General features: G+C 43.4%; 1 protein-coding gene across 1 annotated transcript; it reads right to left on the bottom strand.

Annotated features, from left to right (window-relative positions):
• Positions 1-289: 289 nt before the first annotated feature.
• LOC121569003 (protein FAM234B-like) lies at positions 290-20082 on the bottom strand. The gene is made up of 13 exons (XM_041879578.2): positions 19971-20082; positions 18355-18903; positions 17824-17946; positions 16102-16353; positions 15827-15942; positions 15479-15638; positions 15236-15377; positions 14941-15141; positions 12844-12925; positions 12575-12742; positions 1671-1791; positions 1335-1564; positions 290-1217 (listed from the first exon to the last, which is right to left on the bottom strand). The coding sequence occupies exons 1-12, from the start codon at positions 20005-20007 to the stop codon at positions 1335-1337; spliced, it is 2181 nt and encodes a 726-aa protein (XP_041735512.2). The 5' UTR covers positions 20008-20082; the 3' UTR covers positions 290-1217.
• Between the last annotated feature and the right edge of the window lie 1377 nt (positions 20083-21459).

Raw genomic sequence — 21459 nt, 5'->3', positions numbered from 1 at the left:
CTGTCCCTATGCTCAACTTACCCTGTCCCTATGCTCAATTTACCCTGTCCCTATGCTCAACTTACCCTGTCCCTATGCTCAACTTACCCTGTCCCTATGCTCAACTTACCCTGTCCCTATGCTCAACTTACCCTGTCCCTATGCTCAACTTACCCTGTCCCTATGCTCAACTCACCCTGTCCCTATGTCAACTTACCCTGTCCCTATGCTCAACTTACCCTGTCCCTATGCTCAACTTACCCTGTCCCTATGCTCAACTTACCCTGTCCCTATGCTCAACTTACCCTGTCCCTATGCTCAACTTACCCTGTCCCTATGCTCAACTTACCCTGTCCCTATGCTCAACTTACCCTGTCCCTATGCTCAATTCACCCTGTCCCTATGCTCAATTCACCCTGTCCCTATGCATACCCAGGGTAAGTTGTGCCAAGAAATCACTTCTTTTTTTTTATGAGCTTTTTTCAAAAAAAAATAATGTTTACATGAAATCTGATTATTTCCAGGGATACACAACATCCTGAAACATATGTAGATATAAATGTTGGAAAGAAAACTGTATTTCCCTTGATCTAGTGATGCTGAATGTAAAAAATGGCTCAACATACCCCATTCTCCACTACAGCAAAAATATGTACAGACCCCCTTTACATAACTGGGTAATTCTGCTTGAACACAGACCTCAATTGCCTAATTCAAAAAGTACATGTGAGAGGGGAATGAACGTATTTGGAGGAATAAACTGGGTAATTGCCTCTCATTCTGTAGATAAAAAATATACTAAACGAGTGAGGTTCCGATTGTGCCAATGGACACCTTACACCTACACCCCTACCTTTCAAATCATTGTGCTTGATCTCCAGAAGTTTCCTCTATGTACTTATTTACATATTTTGATTTCCATACACCCCAAACAAGGTAAATAGTAATTGATATATTAAATTCAATATTCAATAAAAAGGACTGGTCATAAATACATAATTAAACTCATAATATATACACATATAATAACACTACAGCAAAATAAATATTTTTCAGCAAGTGAGATGGGTAATAATGGAAAATAAAATCGTACTTTGGACAAAAGTGGAAATGTAAACAGCTTGAGATAAATCTCCATGAGTCTCCTTCACTTGGTGTGTGTCATGGTGTTTCCACAGGTTTGGTCCCGCCAGTGGTTTATCTCTGATCATGTACAACCAGCAAGTGGTAACTCCTCTCTACACAGGAAAACAAAATGATGTGTTTCGTCATCCAAAACTACACAGACGCCACAAACAACATGTCATATAAAGCATATTCTGGACATACTTAGCTATGTTCCCTCCCCTTTTTACCTAATGCTGTTTGAAGGTGAGACGCCTGAAGAACTTGTTTATCTCAAATACTCCATTACTGACTGGTCCCCTGGCGGTGCTGCTCTCTCCCAGCCTCACAATCTGTCCAGCAGTGATTGCTGCTCTGAGGCTCATGCTCTTCACCACCCGAGACCCAGGCCCCAGGCCAGAGGTAGGCCGGGAGGAAACAGTAATGTAGGAGGCATCCTTCTGCGGCTCCTGGTAACTCACTATGACAGAGAATAGGGGAGAAACAGTTGATCAGCAGTACTACTAACAACAGCCATAATCATATGCACAATTATAAAATAATAAATACAGCACAGCACGCATCACCTGCAGCAGTAAGTATGGTGTCTGTGGTGCTGGCGAGCTCCAGCAGGATTGTGGGATATGTAGGATGCAGCATGAAGAGCTTTCGGATGACTGGCATGGCTGGAGCCGCCACTGGTGACACCTGTTAAAATACATTTCAACTACTGATCTCCATAGTACGATAGGTAAAGGATTACATATTTGTGCCAATCAGGGTTGGGGTTAATTCCACAAATTACAGGAGACACCCAAATGGACTTTCAATCTTCCCACTGCCAACCTGAACAATGACTACTGTTAACATTCTGGCAGCAGGGTTGGGGTTAATTCCCCTATTGAATTCTAACTAAATTCTCTCTCCCTGTAAATTAAATTAAATTCCATTCAAATTCCATTTTAGTCATTTATCCAAAGCGTTTGCTAAATCAAATCAAATCAAACTTTATTTGTCACATAACAACCTCTCCCTCAACGTGATCAAGACAAAGGAGATGATTGTGGACTACAGGGGAAAAAAGAGGACTGAGCACGCCCCCATTCTCATCGACGGGGCTGTAGTTGAACAGGTTGTGAGCTTCAAGTTCCTTGGTGTCCACATCACCAACAAACTATCATGGTCCAAACACACCAAGACAGTCGTGAAGAGGGCACGACAAAGCCTATTCCCCCTCAGGAGACTGAAACGATTTGGCATGGGTCCTCAGATCCTCAAAATGTTATACAGCTGCACCATCGAGAGCATCCTGACTGGTTGCATCACCGCCTGGTATGGCAACTTCTTGGCCTCCGACCGCAAGGCACTACAGAGGGTAGTGCGTACGGCCTGTTACATCACTGGGGCCAAGCTTCCTGCCATCCAGGACCTCTATACCAGGCAGTGTCAGAGGAAGGCCCTAAAAATTGTCAAAGACTCCAGCCACCTTAGTCAAGTCTAGGTCCAAAAGGCTTCTTAACAGCTTCTACCCCCAAGCCATAAGACTCCTGAACAGCTAATCATGGCTACCCGGACTATTTGCATTGTCCCCCCCATCCCACCCCCTCTTTTACGCTGCTGCTACTCTCTGTTTATTATCTATGCATAGTCACTTTAACTCTACCAAGATGTAGATGTTTTATTTATTTATTTATTTAACCTTTATTTAACCAGGTAAGCCAGTTGAGAACAAGTTCTCATTTACAACTGCGACCTGGCCAAGATAAAGCAAAGCAGTGCGGAAAAAACAACAACAACACAGAGTTACATATGGAATAAACAAAATGTACAGTCAATAACACAATAGAAAATCTACATACAGTGTATGCAAATGTAGTAAGTTATGGAGGTAAGGCAATAAATAGGCCATAGTGCAAAATAATTACAATTATAATTTAGTATTAACACTGGAGTGATAGATGTGCAGAAGATGATGTGCAAATAGAGATACTGGGGTGCAAATTAGCAAAATAAATAACAATGTAAATAACAATATGGGGATGAGGTAGTTGGGTGGGCTAATTACAGGTGCAGTGATCGGTAAGCTGCTCTGACAACTGATGCTTAAAGATAGTGAGGGAGATAAGTCTCCAGCTTCAGAGATTTTTGCAGTTCGTTCCAGTCATTTGCAGCAGAGAACTGGAAGGAATGGCGACCAAAGGAGGTGTTGGCTTTGGGGATGACCAGTGAGATATACCTGCTGGAACGCATACTACGGGTGTGTGTTGCTATGGTGACCAATGAGCTAAGATAAGGCAGGGATTTGCCTAGAAGGGATTCATAGATGACCTGGAGCCAGTGGGTTTGGCAACGAATATGTAGTGAGGGCCAGCCAACGAGAGCGTACAGGTCACAATTGTGGGTAGTATATGGGGCTTTGGTGACAAAACGGATGGCACTGTGATAGACTACATCCAATTTGCTGAGTAGAGTGTTGGAAGCTATTTTGTAAATGACATCGCCGAAGTCAAGGATCGGTAGGATAGTCCGTTTTACGAGGGCATGTTTAGCAGCATGAGTGAAGGAGGCTTTGTTGTGAAATAGGAAGCCGATTCTAGATTTAACTTTGGATTGGAGATGCTTAATGTGAGTCTGGAATGAGAGTTTACAGTCTAACCAGACACCTAGGTATTTGTAGTTGTCCACATATTCTAAGTCAGAGCCGCCGAGAGTAGTGATTCTAGTCGGGCAGGCGGGTGCAAGCAGCATTCGATTGAAGAGCATGCATTTGGTTTTACTAGCATTTAAGAGCCGTTGGAGGCCACGGAAGGAGTGTTGTATGGCATTGAAGCTCGTTTGGAGGTTTGTTAACACAGTGTCCAATGAAGGGCCAGATGTATACAAAATGGTGTCGTCTGCGTAGAGGTGGATCTGAGGGTCACCAGCAGCAAGAGCGACATCATTGATATACACAGAGAATAGAGTCGGCCCGAGAATTGAACCTTGTGGCACCCCCATAGAGACTTCCAGAGGTCCAGACAACAGGCCCTCCGATTTGACACGTTGAACTCTATCTGAGAAGTAGTTGGTGAACCAGGCGAGGCAGTCATTTGAGAAACCAAGGCTATTTAGTCTGCCAATAAGAATGCGGTGATACAGTCAAAAGCCTTGGCCAGGTCAATGAAGACGGCTGCGCAGTCTTTTATCGATTGCGGTTATTTTATCGTTTAGGACATTGAGCGTGGCTGAGGTGCACCCATGACCAGCTCGGAAACCGGATTGCATAGCGGAGAAGGTACAGTGGGATTCTAAATGGTCGGTGATCGGTTTGTTAACTTGGCTTTCAAATACTTTCGAAAGGCAGGGCAGGATGGATATAGGTCTGTAACAGTTTGGATCTAGAGTGTCACCCCCTTTGAAGAGGGGGATGACCGCGGCAGCTTTCCAATCTCTGGGGATCTCAGACGATAAGAAAGAGAGGTTGAACAAGCTGGTGATAGGGGTTGCGACAATTTCGGTGGCTAATTTTAGAAAGAAAGGGCCCAGCTAGGGGTCCAGATTTTGCAGCTCTTTCAGAACATCAGCTATCTGAATTTGGGTGAAGGAGAAGCGGGGGGGATGGGCAATTTGCAGCGGAGGGTGCAGAGCTGGTGGCCGGGGTAGGGGTAGCCAGGGGTATGGGGTAGCCAGGTGGAAAGCATGGCCAGCCGTAGCAAAATGCTTGTTGACATTTTCGATTATCGTAGATTTATCGGTAGTGACAGTGTTTCCTAGCCTCAGTGCAGTGGGCAGCTGGGAGGAGGTGATCTTATTCTCCATGGACTTTACAGTGTCCCAAAACTTTTTGGAGTATATTACCTCAATTACCTGGACTAACCAGTGCCCCCGCACATTGACTCTGTACCGGTACCCCCTGTATATAGCCTCCCTACTGTTATTTTACTGCTGCTCTTTAATATTTGTTTTTCTTTTTTTACTTATTATTTTTTACTTAACACTTTTTTTCTAAAAACTGCATTGTTGGTTAAGGGCTTATAAGAAAGCATTTCACTGTAAGGTCTACACCTGTTGTATGATTTGACATGCGCCGAATACAACAGGTGTAGACCTTACCGTGAAATGCTTTCTTACAAGCACTTAACCAACAATAAAGTTCAAGAAAGAGTTAAGAAAATATTGACCAAATAAACTAAAGTAAAAAATAATAAAAAGTAACACAATAAAACAACAATAACGAGGCTATATACCGAGTCAATGTGCGGGGGTAATTTGTACATGTAGGTAGGGGTAAAGTGACTATACATACAGTGAGGGAAAAAAGTATTTGATCCCCTGCTGATTTTGTACATTTGCCCACTGACAAAGAAATTATCAGTCTATCATTTTAATGGTAGGTTTATTTGAACAGTGAGAGACAGAATAACAACAACAAAATCCAGAAAAACCCATGTCAAAAATGTTATAAATTGATTTGCATTTTAATGAGGGAAATAAGTATTTGACCCCCTCTCAATCAGAAAGATTTCTGGCTTCCAGGTGTCTTTTATACAGGTAACGAGCTGAGATTAGGAGCACACTCTTAAAGTATAAAAGACACCTGTCCACAGAAGCAATCAATCAATCAGATTCCAAACTCTCCACCATGGCCAAGACCAAAGAGTTCTCCAAGGATGTCAGGGATAAGATTGTAGACCTACACAAGGCTGGAATGGGCTACAAGACCATCGCCAAGCAGCTTGGTGAGAAGGTGACAACAGTTGGTGCGATTATTCGCAAATGGAAGAAACACAAAAGACCTGTCAATCTCCCTCGGCCTGGGGCTCCATGCAAGATCTCACCTCGTGGAGTTGCAATGATCATGAGAACGGTGAGGAATCAGCCCAGAACTACACGGGAGGATCTTATCAATGATCTCAAGGCAGCTGGGACCATAGTCACCAAGAAAACAATTGGTAACACACTACGCCGTGAAGGACTGAAATCCTGCAGCGGCGCAAGGTCCCCCTGCTCAAGAAAGCACATATACACGCCCGTCTGAAGTTTGCCAGTGAACATCTGAATGATTCAGAGGAGAACTGGGTGAAAGTGTTGTGGTCAGATGAGACCAAAATGGAGCTCTTTGGCATCAACTCAACTCGCCGTGTTTGGAGGAGGAGGAATGCTGCCTATGACCCCAAGAACACCATCCCCACCATCAAACATGGAGGTGGAAACATTATGCTTTGGGGGTGTTTTTCTGCTAAGGGGACAGGACAACTTCACCGCATCAAAGGGACGATGGACGGGGCCATGTACCGTCAAATCTTGGGTGAGAACCTCCTTCCCTCAGCCAGGGCATTGAAAATGGGTCGTGGATGGGTATTCCAGCATGACAATGACCCAAAACACACAGCCAAGGCAACAAAGGAGTGGCTCAAGAAGAAGCACATTAAGGTCCTGGAGTGGCCTAGCCAGTCTCCAGACCATAATCCCATAGATAATCTGTGGAGGGAGCTGAAGGTTCGAATTGCCAAACGTCAGGCTCGAAACCTTAATGACTTGGAGAAGATCTGCAAAGAGGAGTGGGACAAAATCCCTCCTGAGATGTGTGCAAACCTGGTGGCCAACTACAATAAACGTCTGACCTCTGTGATTGCTAACAAGGGTTTTGCCACCAAGTACTAAGTCATGTTTTGCAGAGGGGTCAAATACTTATTTCCCTCATTAAAATGCAAATCAATTCATAACATTTTTGACATGCGTTTTTCTGGATTTTTTTGTTGTTATTTTGACTCTCACTGTTCAAATAAACCTACCATTAAAATTATAGACTGATAATTTCTTTGTCAGTGGGCAAACGTACAAAATCAGCAGGGGATCAAATACTTTTTTCCCTCACTGTAGATAATAGACAGCGGGTAACAGCAGTGTAAAAACAAATGGGGGGGGGTGTCAATGTAAATAGTCCGGGTGGCCATTTGATTAATTGTTCAACAGTCTTATGGCTTGGGGGTAGAACCTGTTAAGGATCATTTTGGTCCTAGACTTGGCTCTCCGGTACCGCTTGCCGTGCGGTAGCAGAGAGAACAGTCTATGACTTGGGTGACTGGAGTCTTTGACCGTTTTTTGACCTTTCCTCTGACACCGCCTAGTATATAGGACCTGGATGGCAGGAAGCTTGGCCCCAGTGATGTACTGGGCCGTACGCACTACCCTCTGTAGCGCCTTACGGTCAGATGCCGAGCAGTTGCCATACCAGGCGGTGATGCAACCGGTCAGATGGTGCAGCTGTATAACCTTTTGACGATCTGGGGACCCATGCCAAATCTTTTCAGTCTCCTGAGGGGGAAAAGGTGTTGTCGTGCCCTCTTCATGACTGTCTTGGTGTGTTTGGACCATGATAGTTCGTTGGTGATGTGGATGACTAAGGTCAATCTTTGAATTCAGAGATAATTCAATTCCTCTCAACTACAATGTTAGGTAAATTCCAAGAATTTAATTCCCAATTTAATATTATCCCTAACAATTCCACAAATTCCATTTCGAAATTCAATTCTCTCAGGCTTTCAGGCTGATCATATAAATATTCAGACAGCCTAGCTATACTGGACATACAGAAATACAAGTTTAAATGATTTAAAACATATCCTGCAGTACATGTTTCAATACTAATTGCATTCATTCCATTAACTTGGAAATGTACAAATATTAAAATACAAATGTTTTTACAATTTCAATTCCAATTCCATAACTTGAAGATTGTTGAAATTCGAATTGAATTCAACGTACATCAAATCAAATCAAATGTTATTTGTCACATACACGTGTTTAGCAGATGTTATAGCGGGTGTAGCGAAATGCTTATGCTTCTAGCTCCGACAGTGCAGTAATATCTAACAATTACACAACATATACAGTGAGGGAAAAAAGTATTTGATCCCCTGCTGATTTTGTACGTTTGCCCACTGACAAAGAAATGATCCGTCTATCATTTTAATGGTAGGTTTATTTGAACAGTGAGAGACAGAATAACAACAAAAAAATCCTGAAAAACACATATCAAAAATGTTATAAATTGATTTGCATTTTAATGAGGGAAATAAATATTTGACCCCCTCTCAATCAGAAAGATTTCTGACTCCCAGGTGTCTTTTATACAGGTAACGAGCTGAGATTAGGAGCACACTCTTAAAGGGAGTGCTCCTAATCTCAGTTTGTTACCTGTATAAAAGACACCTGTCCACAGAAGCAATCAATCAATCAGATTCCAAACTCTCCACCATGGCCAAGACCAAAGAGCTCTCTAAGGATGTCAGGGACAAGATTGTAGACCTACACAAGGCTGGAATGGGCTACAAGACCATCGCCAAGCAGCTGGATGAGAAGGTGACAACAGTTGGTGCGATTATTCGCAAATGGAAGAAACACAAAAGAACTGTCAATCTCCCTCAGCCTGGGGCTCCATGCAAGATCTCACCTCATGGAGTTGCAATGATCATGAGAACGGTGAGGAATCAGCCCAGAACTACACAGGAGGATCTTGTCAATGATCTCAAGGCAGCTGGGACCATAGTCACCAAGAAAACAATTGGTAACACACTACGCCGTGAAGGACTGAAATCCTGCAGCGCCCGCAAGGTCCCCCTGCTCATGAAAGCACATATACAGGCCCGTCTGAAGTTTGCCAATGAACATCTGAATGATTCAGAGGAGAACTGAGTGAAAGTGTTGTGGTCAGATGAGACCAAAATCGAGCTCTTCTGCATCAACTCAACTCGCCGTGTTTGGAGGAGGAGGAATGCTGCCTATGACCCCAAGAACACCATCCCCACCGTCAAACATGGAGGTGGAAACATTATGCTTTGGGGGTGTTTTTCTGCTAAGGGGACAGGACAACTTTACCGCATCAAAGGGACGATGGACGGGGCCATGTACCGTCAAATCTTGGGTGAGAATCTTCTTCCCTCAGCCAGGGCATTGAAAATGGGTCGTGGATGGGTATTCCAGCATGACAATGACCCAAAACACACGGCCAAGGCAACAAAGGAGTGGCTCAAGAAGAAGCACATTAAGGTCCTGGAGTGGCCTAGCCAGTCTCCAGACCTTAATCCCATAGAAAATCTGTGGAGGGAGCTGAAGGTTCGAGTTGCCAAACGTCAGCATCGAATCCTTAATGACTTGGAGAAGATCTGCAAAGAGGAGTGGGACAAAATCCCTCCTGAGATGTGTGCAAACCTGGTGGCCAACTACAAGAAACGTTTGACCTCTGTGATTGCCAACAAGGGCTTTTGCCACCAAGTACTAAGTCATGTTTTGCAGAGGGGTCAAATACTTATTTCCCTCATTAAAATGCAAATCAATTCATAACATTTTTTGACATGCGTTTTTTCTGGATTTTTTGTTGTTATTCTGTCTCTCACTGTTCAAATAAACCTACCATTAAAATTATAGACTGATCATGTCTTTGTCAGTGGGCAAACTTACAAAATCAGCAGGGGATCAAATACTTTTTCCCTCACTGTACCCAATACACACAAAAAGTAAGGAATGGGATTTAAGAATATATACATACAGTGAGTATTTGATACACTGCCGATTTTGCAGGTTTTCCTACTTACAAAGCATGTAGAGGTCTGTAATTTTTATCATAGGTACACTTCAACTGTGAGAGACGGAATCTAAAACAAAAATCCAGAAAATCACATTGTATGATTTTTAAGTAATTAATTTGCATTTTATTGCATGACATAAGTATTTGATCACCTACCAACCAGTAAGAATTCCGGCTCTCACAGACCTGTTTTTCTTTAAGAAGCCCTCCTGTTCTCCACTCATTAGCTGTATTAACTGCACCTGTTTGAACTTGTTACCTGTATAAAAGACACCTGTCCACACACTCAATCAAACAGACTCCAACCTCTCTACAATGGCCAAGACCAGAGAGCTGTGTAAGGACATCAGGGATAAAATTGTAGACCTGCACAAGGCTGGGATGGGCTACAGGACAATAGGCAAGCAGCTTGGTGAGAAGGCAATAACTGTTGGCGCAATTATTAGAAAATGGAAGAAGTTCAAGATGACGGTCAATCACCCTCGGTCTGGGGCTCCATGCAAGATCTCACCTCGTGGGGCATCAATGATCATGAGGAAGGTGAGGGATCAGCCCAAAACTACACGGCAGGACCTGGTCAATGACCTGAAGAGAGCTGGGACCACAGTCTCAAAGAAAACCATTAGTAACACACTACGCCGTCATGGATTAAAATCCTGCAGCGCACGCAAGGTCCCCCTGCTCAAGCCAGCGCATGTCCAGGCCCGTCTGAAGTTTGCCAATGACCATCTGGATGATCCAGAGGAGGAATGGGAGAAGGTCATGTGGTCTGATGAGACAAAAATAGAGCTTTTTGGTCTAAACTCCACTCGCCGTGTTTGGAGGAAGAAGAAGGATCAGTACAACCCCAAGAACACCATCCCAACCGTGAAGCATGGAGGTGGAAACATAATTCTTTGGGGATGCTTTTCTGCAAAGGGGACAGGACGACTGCACCGTATTGAGGGGAGGATGGATGGGGCCATGTATCGCGAGATCTTGGCCAACAACCTCCTTCCCTCAGTAAGAGCATTGAAGATGGGTCGTGGCTGGGTCTTCCAGCATGACAACGACCAAACACACAGCCAGGGCAACTAAGGAGTGGCTCCGTAAGAAGCATCTCAAGGTCCTGGAGTGGCCTAGCCAGTCTCCAGACCTGAACCCAATAGAAAATCTTTGGAGGGAGCTGAAAGTCCGTATTGCCCAGCGACAGCCCCGAAACCTGAAGGATCTGGAGAAGGTCTGTATGGAGGAGTGGGCCAAAATCCCTGCTGCAGTGTGTGCAAACCTGGTCAAGACCTACAGGAAACATATGATCTCTGTAATTGTAAACAAAGGTTTCTGTACCAAATATTAAGTTCTGCTTTTCTGATGTATCAAATACTTATGTCATGCAATAAAATGCAAATTAATTACTTAAAAATCATACAATGTGATTTTCTGGATACAGACCTCTACATGCTTTGTAAGTAGGAAAACCTGCAAAATCGGCAGTGTATCAAATACTTGTTCTCCCCACTGTATATGGACAAGCAATGACAGAGCGGCATGGACTAAGATACAGAAGAATATTATAGAATAGAATGCAGTATATACATATGAGATGAGTAGTGCAAGATATGTAAACATTATTAAAGTGACTAGTGTTCCATTTCTTAAAGTGGCCAGTGATTTCAATAGGCAGCAGCAGCCTCTAATGTGCTAGTGATGGCTATTTAACAGTCTGATGTCCTAGAAGCTGTTTTTCATTCTCTCTGTCCCAGCTTTGATGCACCTGTACTGACCTCGCCTTCTGGATGATAGCGGGGTGAACAGGCAGTGGCTCGGGTGGTTGATATCCTTGATGATCTTTTTGGCCTTCCTGTGACATCGGGTGCTGTATGTGTCTTGGAGGGCGGGTAGTTTGCCCCCGGTAATGCATTCGGCAGACCGCACCACCCTCTGGAGAGCCCTGCGGTTGTGGGCGGTGCAGTTGCCGTACCAGGTGGTGATACAGCCCGACAGGATGCTCTCAATTGTGCATCTGTAAAAGTTTGTGAGGGTTTTAGGTGATAAGCCACATTTCTTCAGCCTCCTGAGGTTGAAGAGGCTCTGTTGCGCCTTCTTCACCACACTGTCTGCGTGGGTGGACCATTTCAATTTGTCGGTGATGTGTACGCCATGGAACTTGAAGCTTTCCACCTTCTCCACTGCGGTCCCGTCAATGTGGATAGGGGGGTGCACCCTCTGCTGTTTCCTGAAGTCCACAATCATCTCCTTTGTTTTGTTGACGTTGAGTGAGAGGTTATTTTCCTGACACCACACTCCGAGAGCCCTCACCTCCTCCCTGTAGGCGGTCTCGTCATTGTTGGTAATCAAGCCTACTACTGTTGTGTCGTCTGCAAACTTGATGATTGAGTTGGAGGCGTGCTTGGCCACGCAGTCATGGGTGAACAGGGAGTACAGGAGGGGGCTGAGCACGCACCCTTGTGAGGCCCCAGTGTTGAGGATCAGCGAAGTGGAGATGTTGTTTCCTACCTTCACCACCTGGGGGCGGCCCGTCAGGAAGTCCAGGACCCAGTTGCACAGGGCGGAGTTCAGACCCAGGGCCTCGAGCTTAATGATGAGCTTGGAGGGTACTATGGTGTTGAATGCTGAGCTATAGTCAATGAACAGCATTCTTACATAGGTATTCCTCTTGTCCAGATGGGATAGGGCAGTGTGCAGTGTGAATGCAATTGCATCGTCTGTGGATCTATTGGGGCGGTAAGCAAATTGAAGTGGGTCTAGGGTACATTCTCCACTTCATGCGTGAATTCAAGAATTTAATTGGAATTTCAAATTAAATTGGAATTGACTCCAACCCTCGTGCCTATACCACTCAAGGATGAACCATCATAACACTTTCTCTCATAGAAAATGTATTCCTGCTCCTTATAAGGAAGGATTCAACAAGGGACTCACAGTTGTCTTGGTGAGGTTCTTCGGTGGTCTGAGAGGGTCACCGGCCCAGAAAAGGAAAGCTGATTGACCAGATGTTGTCATGATTGAGGTACCTTCCAGGTCAAGGCGTGGACAAATAAACTCTGTCTCCCATAGACTACGCCCACTGGCTCCATCAACCACCTGAACCTGAGATCATAGAGAGATGGATGGTAATCTTTGTAAATATGTATCACTGTCTGAGAAGTATAATAGCTATAGTTGTAAGTGTTTGTAGAAGGAGATTATACTTTTCTCATTCTAGGGGCCCCAGACTTCTGTATGAGGAGATCTGGGATTCCATCATCGTTGAATTGGCCTGGTGCTGGACGACTGAGACAATAATACATTATTCAGTTTATTTTAGCTCTATAACTTTATAGGGCAGGTGTTTACATACAGTTGAAGTCGGAAGTTTACATACACTTAGGTTGGAGTCATTAAAACTTGTTTTTCAACCACTCCACAAATGTCTTGTTAACAAACTATAGTTTTGGCAAGTCGGTTAGGACATCTACTTTGTGCATGACACAAGTAATTTTTCCAACAATTGTTTACAGACAGATTATTTCACTTATAATTCACTGTATCACAATTCCAGTGGGTCAGAAGTTTACATACACTAAGTTGACTGCCTTTAAACAGCTTGGAAAATTCCAGGAAATGATGTCATGGCTTTAGAAACTTCTGATAGGCTAATTGACATAATTTGAGTCAATTGGAGTTGTACCTGTGGATGTATTTCAAGGCCTACCTTCAAACTCATTGCCTCTTTGCTTGACATCATGGGAAAATCAAAAGAAATCAGCCAAGACCTCAGAAAAAGAATTGTAGACCTCCACAAGTCTGGTTCATCCTTGGGAGCAATTTCCAAATGCCTGAAGGTACCACGTTCATCTGTACAAACAATAGTACGCAACTATAAACACCATGGGACCACGCAGCCGTCATACCGCTCAGGAAGGAGACGCGTTCTGTCTCCTAGAGATGAACGTACTTTGGTGCGAAAAGTGCAAATCAATCCCAGAACAACAGCAAAGGACCTTGTGAAGATGCTGGAGGAAACAAGTACAAAAGTATCTATATCCACAGTAAAACGAGTCCTATATCAACATAACCTGAATGGCCGCTCAGCAAGGAAGAAGCCACTGCTCCAAAACCGTCATAAAAAAGCCAGACTACGGTTTGCAACTGCACATGGGACAAAGATCGTACTTTTTGGAGAAATGTCCTCTGGTCTGATGAAACAAAAATAGAACTGTTTGGACATAATGAACTTCGTTATGTTTGGAGGAAAAAGGGGGGACTTGCAAGCCGAAGAACACCATCCCAACCGTGAAGCACGGGGGTTTGCTGCAGGAGGGACTGGTGCACTTCACAAAATAGATGGCGTCATGAGGAAGGAAAATTATGTGGATATATTGAAGCAACATCTCATGACATCAGTCAGGAAGTTAAAGCTTGGTCGCAAATGGGTCTTCCAAATGGACAATGACCCCAAGCATACTTCCAAAGTTGTGGCAAAATGGCTTAAGGACAACAAAGTCAAGGTATTGGAGTGGCCATCACAAAGCCCTGACCTCAATCCTATAGAACATTTGTGGGCAGAACTGAAAAGGTGTGTGCGAGCAAGGAGGCCTACAAACCTGACTCAGTTACACCAGCTTTGTCAGGAGGAATGGGCCAATATTCACCCAACTTATTGTGGGAAGCTTGTGGAAGGCTACCCGAAATGTTTGACCGAAGTTAAACAATTTAAAGGCAATGCTACCAAATACTAATTGAGTGTATGTAAACTTCTGACACACTGGGAATTTGATGAAAGAAATAAAAGCTGCTATTATTCTGACATTTCACATTCTTAAAATAAAGTTGTGATCCTAACTGACCTAAGACAGGGACTTTTTACTAGGATTAAATGTCAGTAATTGTGAAAAGCTGAGTTTAAATGTATTTAGCTAAGGTGTATGTAAATTTCCGACTTCAACTGTACCTCTCCTCGGGGATCCCCAGTTGTTCCATTCAACTGGTCAACTAATTACCAAGCCCTTGATTAGGTAAAGTAGTTGAGCTAGTTCAGGGCTACAATTAAATTGTGAAACTTCTGGGGGTCCCCGAGGAGAGGTTTGAAAACCACTGTTATAGGGTATTACTTTACTTTATAGTTGTATATATTGATATTGATATTGATTACTGTATTGTTGGGAAAAGAGCTGGCAAGAAAGGCATTTCACTGTACTTGTGCACATGACAATAAAACCTGAAGCTATCACTTTGATGCTTTAGTCATATACACCCTAATGATAAACTTCTCCATATATCATAGTGACCATAACTATATGTCCTACCTGTGTATGGCTGAGGAGGTAAGAGTCCACTTGGTGTGTGCGTCCTTCTCTCTCAGCACAGACAGCTTGCTGGAGAGCTTGCCACACACCAGCACCAAGTCACTGCGGCTGGAGTTGAGGTTGAAGATTGAGTCCAAGCTGTTGTGGTTGTTACACAAGCCAGCCACTAGGGAGACCAAGAACTCCACTTGCTCAGTTCCACTGGACAGAGAAAGTCAAAGATGAATGGGTGCTGTTAGTCCTTCAAACAGGCACTCTTTTGTAATTGTGTAACCTAGCACTTTCTCAGCCTTACCTGGAGATGTGTATGAGGGAGGAGGAGTTGGTTTTCCTAAGCTTCTCCCAGCCGGGGTCCTTCAGTCTTAGGCCAGGGGATATGGGTGTTTTTCCAGTAGCCCAAGTGTAAATATCTCCCAGGGATACAGCCTCTACAGTGCCTGAGTTAGTATAGCAGATACATTATCAGACATTTAGTCATTTCAAACGGGAAACATATTTTTTCAAAGTCACTGTGCTTGATATAAAATGAATCCCTTACCTAGTCCAAACAGAATGTAGTATGCCCCCAGTTGTGTCTCATGAAACAGGGGACCAATCAGCTTGCCAGAGACATTAAAGGTCGTGAGGTTAAAGGTCATGGGATGTCCAAGCAGATCTCCAGTCAGCCCAGACAGCAGGAGCAGTGAGAGGTCAGACACCTGAAAATAAGTTCAAGACAGTTTGATAGGAGCATTCTAGACTGACTGGAAAATTAGTGTTGTTAACACAGTGACTCTGACGATTTGGGAGTATGGTCTATATTGTAATAATAATATGATTTATATAGTAACAATTGTCTTATTACAGCCATAAATATGTATAGGTGCCAAGCCAGAGATTGTCATACCTGGTCAGAAGGTAAAGTGGCAATCAGCAAGTCAGGAACAGTGTCGCCTTGGAGATCTGGCAGGGAGACTGCCTGGGACTGGATCTCTCCTGGGGCTACCGACCACAGCTTCTTCCCTGAGGAGGAAAATACAATAGGTTACTCCTTACTGAACATAAATCTATTAACTACAACACATTATTAATAAATCTACACATCAACTGCTAAAATGTTCATGCTTGTAGCTGTGAAACGGAACCATTAAAAGTCAGGATTTTCTGTGGTTGTTGTCTGACCTGTGGTGCCGTTGACAGCGGTGAGGTGTGCAGAACTGATGAGCAGACACACGGGGCCGCTAGCCCTGTCTCTCTGGCCAGATAGGGAAATAGCGCTGTTGGGGAAGGCTCTGAGGGCAGCGCCCCCTGCTGGCATTGGTGATGGGTGGGCTTCGTACTGCAGCCCACACTGGATGGACTCCACAGGTTCCCTGAGGACCCTCTTCCATAGCACCTCACCACTGAATGCAGATAGGGCCACCACACTGTACTCTGGTAGAGACAGCGAGGGAGATAGAGAAGGGGGTATAGGTGGGTGGGGTTCATTGTGTGTTCTCAGAAGTTTACTGGGGCTAGCAGGATTAGATATGGAGATTAATATGACATAATCACTGATAGATTTTGATGGTGTATATTGTACAGGGGGAGGAGGTGGGCTTTAGAGAGAATAACACCTAAAAATTAGGGTTGAAAATACACTACCGGTAAAAAGTTTTAGAACACCTACTCATTCAAGGGTTTTTCTTTATTTGTACTATTTCTACATTGTAGAATAATAGTGAAGACATCAAAACTATGAAATTTTACATTTTAGTCATTTAGCAGACATTTTAGTCATTTGTGCAAAGCTGTCATCAAGGCAAAGGGTGGCTTCTTTGAAGAATCTCAAATATATTTGGATTTGTTTAACACTTTTTGGGTTACTACATGATTCCATATGTGTTATTTCATAGTTTTGATGTCTTCACTATTATTCTACAATGTAGAAAATAGTAAAAATAAAGAAAAACTATGAAATGAGTAGGTGTGTCCAAACTTTTGACTGGTACTGTATATAGTGTATGCGTTGTGATAATTGTTGTTTGTTCTATAACCTGTTACTTCATATGCCTTGCGACCGTGATATATAGGCCTAAGGCCGAGACAATAAGAAGACACAGTGGCAGAATAAATTCAATCACACCTTTGTTTCATCACAAAACCGGAGAGCAACCTCTGTCCGGTAAAGTCCACAAAGCATATTGCATGTAACAAACAGTTACATGACCTACAGCATGGTGAAGAAAGTTCATGTTTTTGCCATTTTTGGACTACTAAACAACTATTGATTTAGAAACACGGAGAGTTACTGCAAGTCACAATGAAAACAGGAGCTGTCTCCACTATTTCAGCACCATTTCAACTTCAACATTTCAACACCATCAAATCACCTATGCTTAGTCTAATACAGGGACAACTAAAATATACCAAAAACAATTTAGTCCAATCAATTTAAGTTAAATATGATGTGGCTGTCCATGGTTCTGATTTCAAATCAAATCAATTGAGATTGTTTGGGATGAGTCGGACAGCAAAGTGAAGGAAATGCAGCCAACAAGTGCTCAGCATATGTGGGAACTCCTTCAAGACTGTTGGAAAAGCATTCCAGGTGAAGCTGGTTGAGAGAATGCCAAGAGTGTGCAAAGCTGTCATCAAGGCAAAGGGTGGCTACTTTGAAGAATCTCAAATATGGTTCTGATTTCAAATCAAATCAAATTGTATTTGTCACATGCGCTGAATACAACAGGTGTAGACCTTACAGTGAACTGCATACTTAACCAACAATGCAGTTTTAAGAAAAATAAGTGTTAAGTAAAAAAAAGATAAGTAAATTTTTTTTTTAGAAAAATAGAAAAATAACAAATAATTAAAGAGCAACAATAAAATAACAGTAGTGAGGCTGTTTGTTGTTTCCATTGATACCTTTGTTGTTCCCCACAGAACTGGAGAGATGGGTATTGTTGCTCTTTTGAGTGACTCCTATTAGCACATCCTCAACTGAGTCATTGTCGACATCCCACAGTGCAAGAGGAGGTGGGGTAACACCTGAAGCAAAAGAAAAACACTGTTACAGACAGCAACGGTTTGTAACTACTATTTACTAAACTATACCTGCGGTTGCTTTGCTAACATGCTATTATAATTATCACGGTAATGTGTAATCATAGTAATCCAGACTGTGTAATATCCACCCCCTGGCAAAAAGTCAGCTAAATCTGAGTTTTGTGTTCTCAACTGCTTTCTTATACAGTTGACTTTATGGTAATGTTGACTGTGTGCTTATCTTAATCTAAAGCACTAGTCTACTCAGAGTCTGACCAGTCTGACCTAACCTGTAGTTTTCTCTTTCTCTGGTGTGAGAGAGAGTTGTATTGGTATCAGCAACCAGCAACATGCGGGTAAACTGTAGTCTGTTTTCATGTGTATTGTTTATACATTAGACTCCTCACTCACCTCCCACATGATCACCCAGCTTTTTCTCCCACTGCGGCCGTTTGTCCAGTTCCCCCTGCTGACAAGGCACCAAAAAGGCACACAGCAGCACCACCAGCATGGCACAGACCAGAGGCACCAGGAAAAACGCAGCCCGGATGGCTCCCCTCACCTTAGCCTTCTTCCCGTCCGGGTCAGCACTGGCACTGACACCCAATCCAGGACCACCAGAGGCCCCAAGCCCCCCTTCCCCCTCTACTCCCCCATCCCTGTTTGTCTCCCTCTGGCTCCAGTACTGCATGCCCTTCTCCTCTCTCTCCTGCCTCTTTTTTCCCGGGAGCCGTTCTCTCCACTCATCGTCGTCCTCCTCTTTCTCCTCCGCCTCCTCTTCATCCTCTACGAGCCTCCCTGTTCTGCTCCCTCTCAGCTCTGAGGTACCTGCGCCCATGCAGTTGCCCCTCCCCAGGCCATTGCGGGGATAGTTGAGGACCAGGTCGTCCTCCTCGCTCTCGTCCTCACTGTCGGCCTGAGTGAGGGGGTCATACTCTCCAAGCTCCGAGCCCTTCTTCCCTGTGAGGGACACACACACAAAGATACACACGGTTAACCTTTTACTGCAGTGGGCTAAATCAGGGTCACACAGAGTGTTTCTTGGTAGTCTTAAACAAATCTAAATTGAAACAGAAGTATACACCTCACACACCATGTCAGATATAGAGTTGAAATGTATTACATTTTGTGTTTGCATCACAATATTACACTTGATATACATCACAGAAGACTGAAATATAACAAAACATAGAAACACCGGATTTTCGGGAACTTAAATTTTTTTATTATATTGATGAATTATGATATTCTGAAAAATAGTAATAACATTCCACCCGAGGCCACTAGAGCTCGATTTGGTCATTTGACTGCAGGAAAGGGGTCTACGGATCTGTTTGGGAAACAAGGCCCAGGTGAAAACTAGAATGATCTGATAGAGCATGCGGTGCCTGATAGAACGATAGGCAGCCCAAAAGGACAGGGAAGTTACTCAAATATTGTTTATTTTAACGCCATATTAATTATGTCCTACCCTGGTCCCAGATCTGTTTATTTTTGCCGACTCTATTGCTCATTGTTTGGCATGACAATGATTGACAAGTTAAATGAATAACCCCCATTACATGGCCGTACTTGTAGTTATTTGTTGAACACGAGATTTAAGCAAGTAGCTAAATCCGTTATAACATTATTATGAAAGTGAGCACTGAGCAATCAAGCGACTTTGATGTGGCACCTTACTGTACTGTACAGTAGCTAGCTAGTGCGCCACATAGGATTGTGAATGATGCAATGATGCTTTTCTATTAAAGCTTGAAAATAAAAGAAATATCAAACATTGAGAATAAGTGTCGTATTTCACCTCTCAATTCTGGACTGTCATTAAACAAATAAAACAATTGTTTTGTGTTATTGCAATCGACATTAGCTACAGCTGGCTGGCTGTTCTAGCTAGCTCATGTGAGCTAACAGAATGACACCAAAACAACATTGAGACAAGACACGACTGGTACAAAGACTACACAACATCCCTTTCACCTAATCAACCCTTATATCTATTTCCCAAACAATTGCAACGCGTCTCTTACCAGGCAATTTGAGAGCACGGGACAAAGCTGCAGCCATTGTAAATTGTAACGGCGCTATGCTGCAGAATTTATCCTCTCAGCCGACCGAGGCACCAAAGTGCTATGTGTGTGCTGTGTGTGCCACACTGTGGGACGTTTCGGGACTGTAGCGAGTGCATTCTAGGATAGTGTCAAGGGAAGCCAGTATGGATATCACAGAGAAATATGTCATTGATTGAAACAACTTCAATTGTTGCATCTCATTGTGTTGTTGTCCTCCGGTGGCTAGCTAGCTAAAATTGTCCCTTTCCTAAATTAGCAATGGATGGAGATAGGGATTTGAACTTGTGGTTTTACTAAATTCGAGGTACTGGCCAATGATTATAACAGCGATTCTGATCCAATCATAAAATACATTGTGCCCCTGGACTGAGAGGATGGAAGTTCAATATGTAAGTTGTAGCTAGATGTAGAAGGCTAATATTAACTAGCTGACGTTGCCCATGAAAGGAAGTTAGTTAGTCTAGCGAGCAAGCATTTTAGCCAGGTAGCCTAGGGCAACAAAAAATACACGTGTGTACTGTATGACAGAGTCATAGACCGTTTCGTCAACTTTAAAGAGAGGAGGATGGCATTGGCGTTTCTCTACAAGTAGGAATGAATGCACAAACACACACACAAATCAGAACCATATGGACAGCCACATCATATTTAACTTAAATTGATTGGACTAAATAGTTTTTGGTATATTTTAGTTGTCCCTGTATTAGACTAAGCATAGGTGATTTGATGGTGTTGAAATGTTGAAGTTGAAATGGTGCTGAAATAGTGGAGACAGCTCCTGTTTTCATTGTGACTTGCAGTAACTCTCCGTGTTTCTAAATCAATAGTTGTTTAGTAGTCCAAAAATGTCGGAAACATGAACTTTCTTCACCATGCTGTAGGTCATGTAACTGTTTGTTACATGCAAAATGCTTTGTGGACTTTAACGGACAGAGGTTGCTCTCTGGTTTTTGTGATGAAACAAAGGTGTGGTTGAATTTATTCTGCCACTGTGTCTTCTTATTGTCTCGGCCTTAGGCATATATCACGGTCGCAAGGCATATGAACTAACAAGTTATAGAACAAACAACGCAATTATCACAACTATATATACAAAAGTATGTGGACACCCCTTCAAATTAGGGGATTCGGCTATTTAGGCCACACCCGTTGCTGACAAGTGTATAAAATCGAGCACACCGCCATGCAATCTCCATAGACAAACATTGGCAGTAGAATGGCCTTACTGAAGAGCTCAGTGAATTTCAACGTGGCACCGTCATAGGATGCCACCTTTCCAACAAGTCAGTTCGTCAAATTTCTGCCCAGCTAGAGCTGCCACGGTCAACTGTAAGTGCTGTTATTGTGAAGTGGAAACGTCTAGGAGCAACAACGGCTCAGCAGCGAAGTGGTAGGCCACACAAGCTCACAGAACGGGACTGCCGAGTGCTGAAGTGTGTAGCGTGTA

Source organism: Coregonus clupeaformis, chromosome 7, assembly GCF_020615455.1.
Source record: "Coregonus clupeaformis isolate EN_2021a chromosome 7, ASM2061545v1, whole genome shotgun sequence".
NCBI classification, from domain to species: Eukaryota; Metazoa; Chordata; class Actinopteri; order Salmoniformes; family Salmonidae; genus Coregonus; species Coregonus clupeaformis.
The sequence above is the reverse complement of the archived record's forward strand: the minus strand, read 5'-3'. Positions and strand labels throughout refer to the sequence as shown.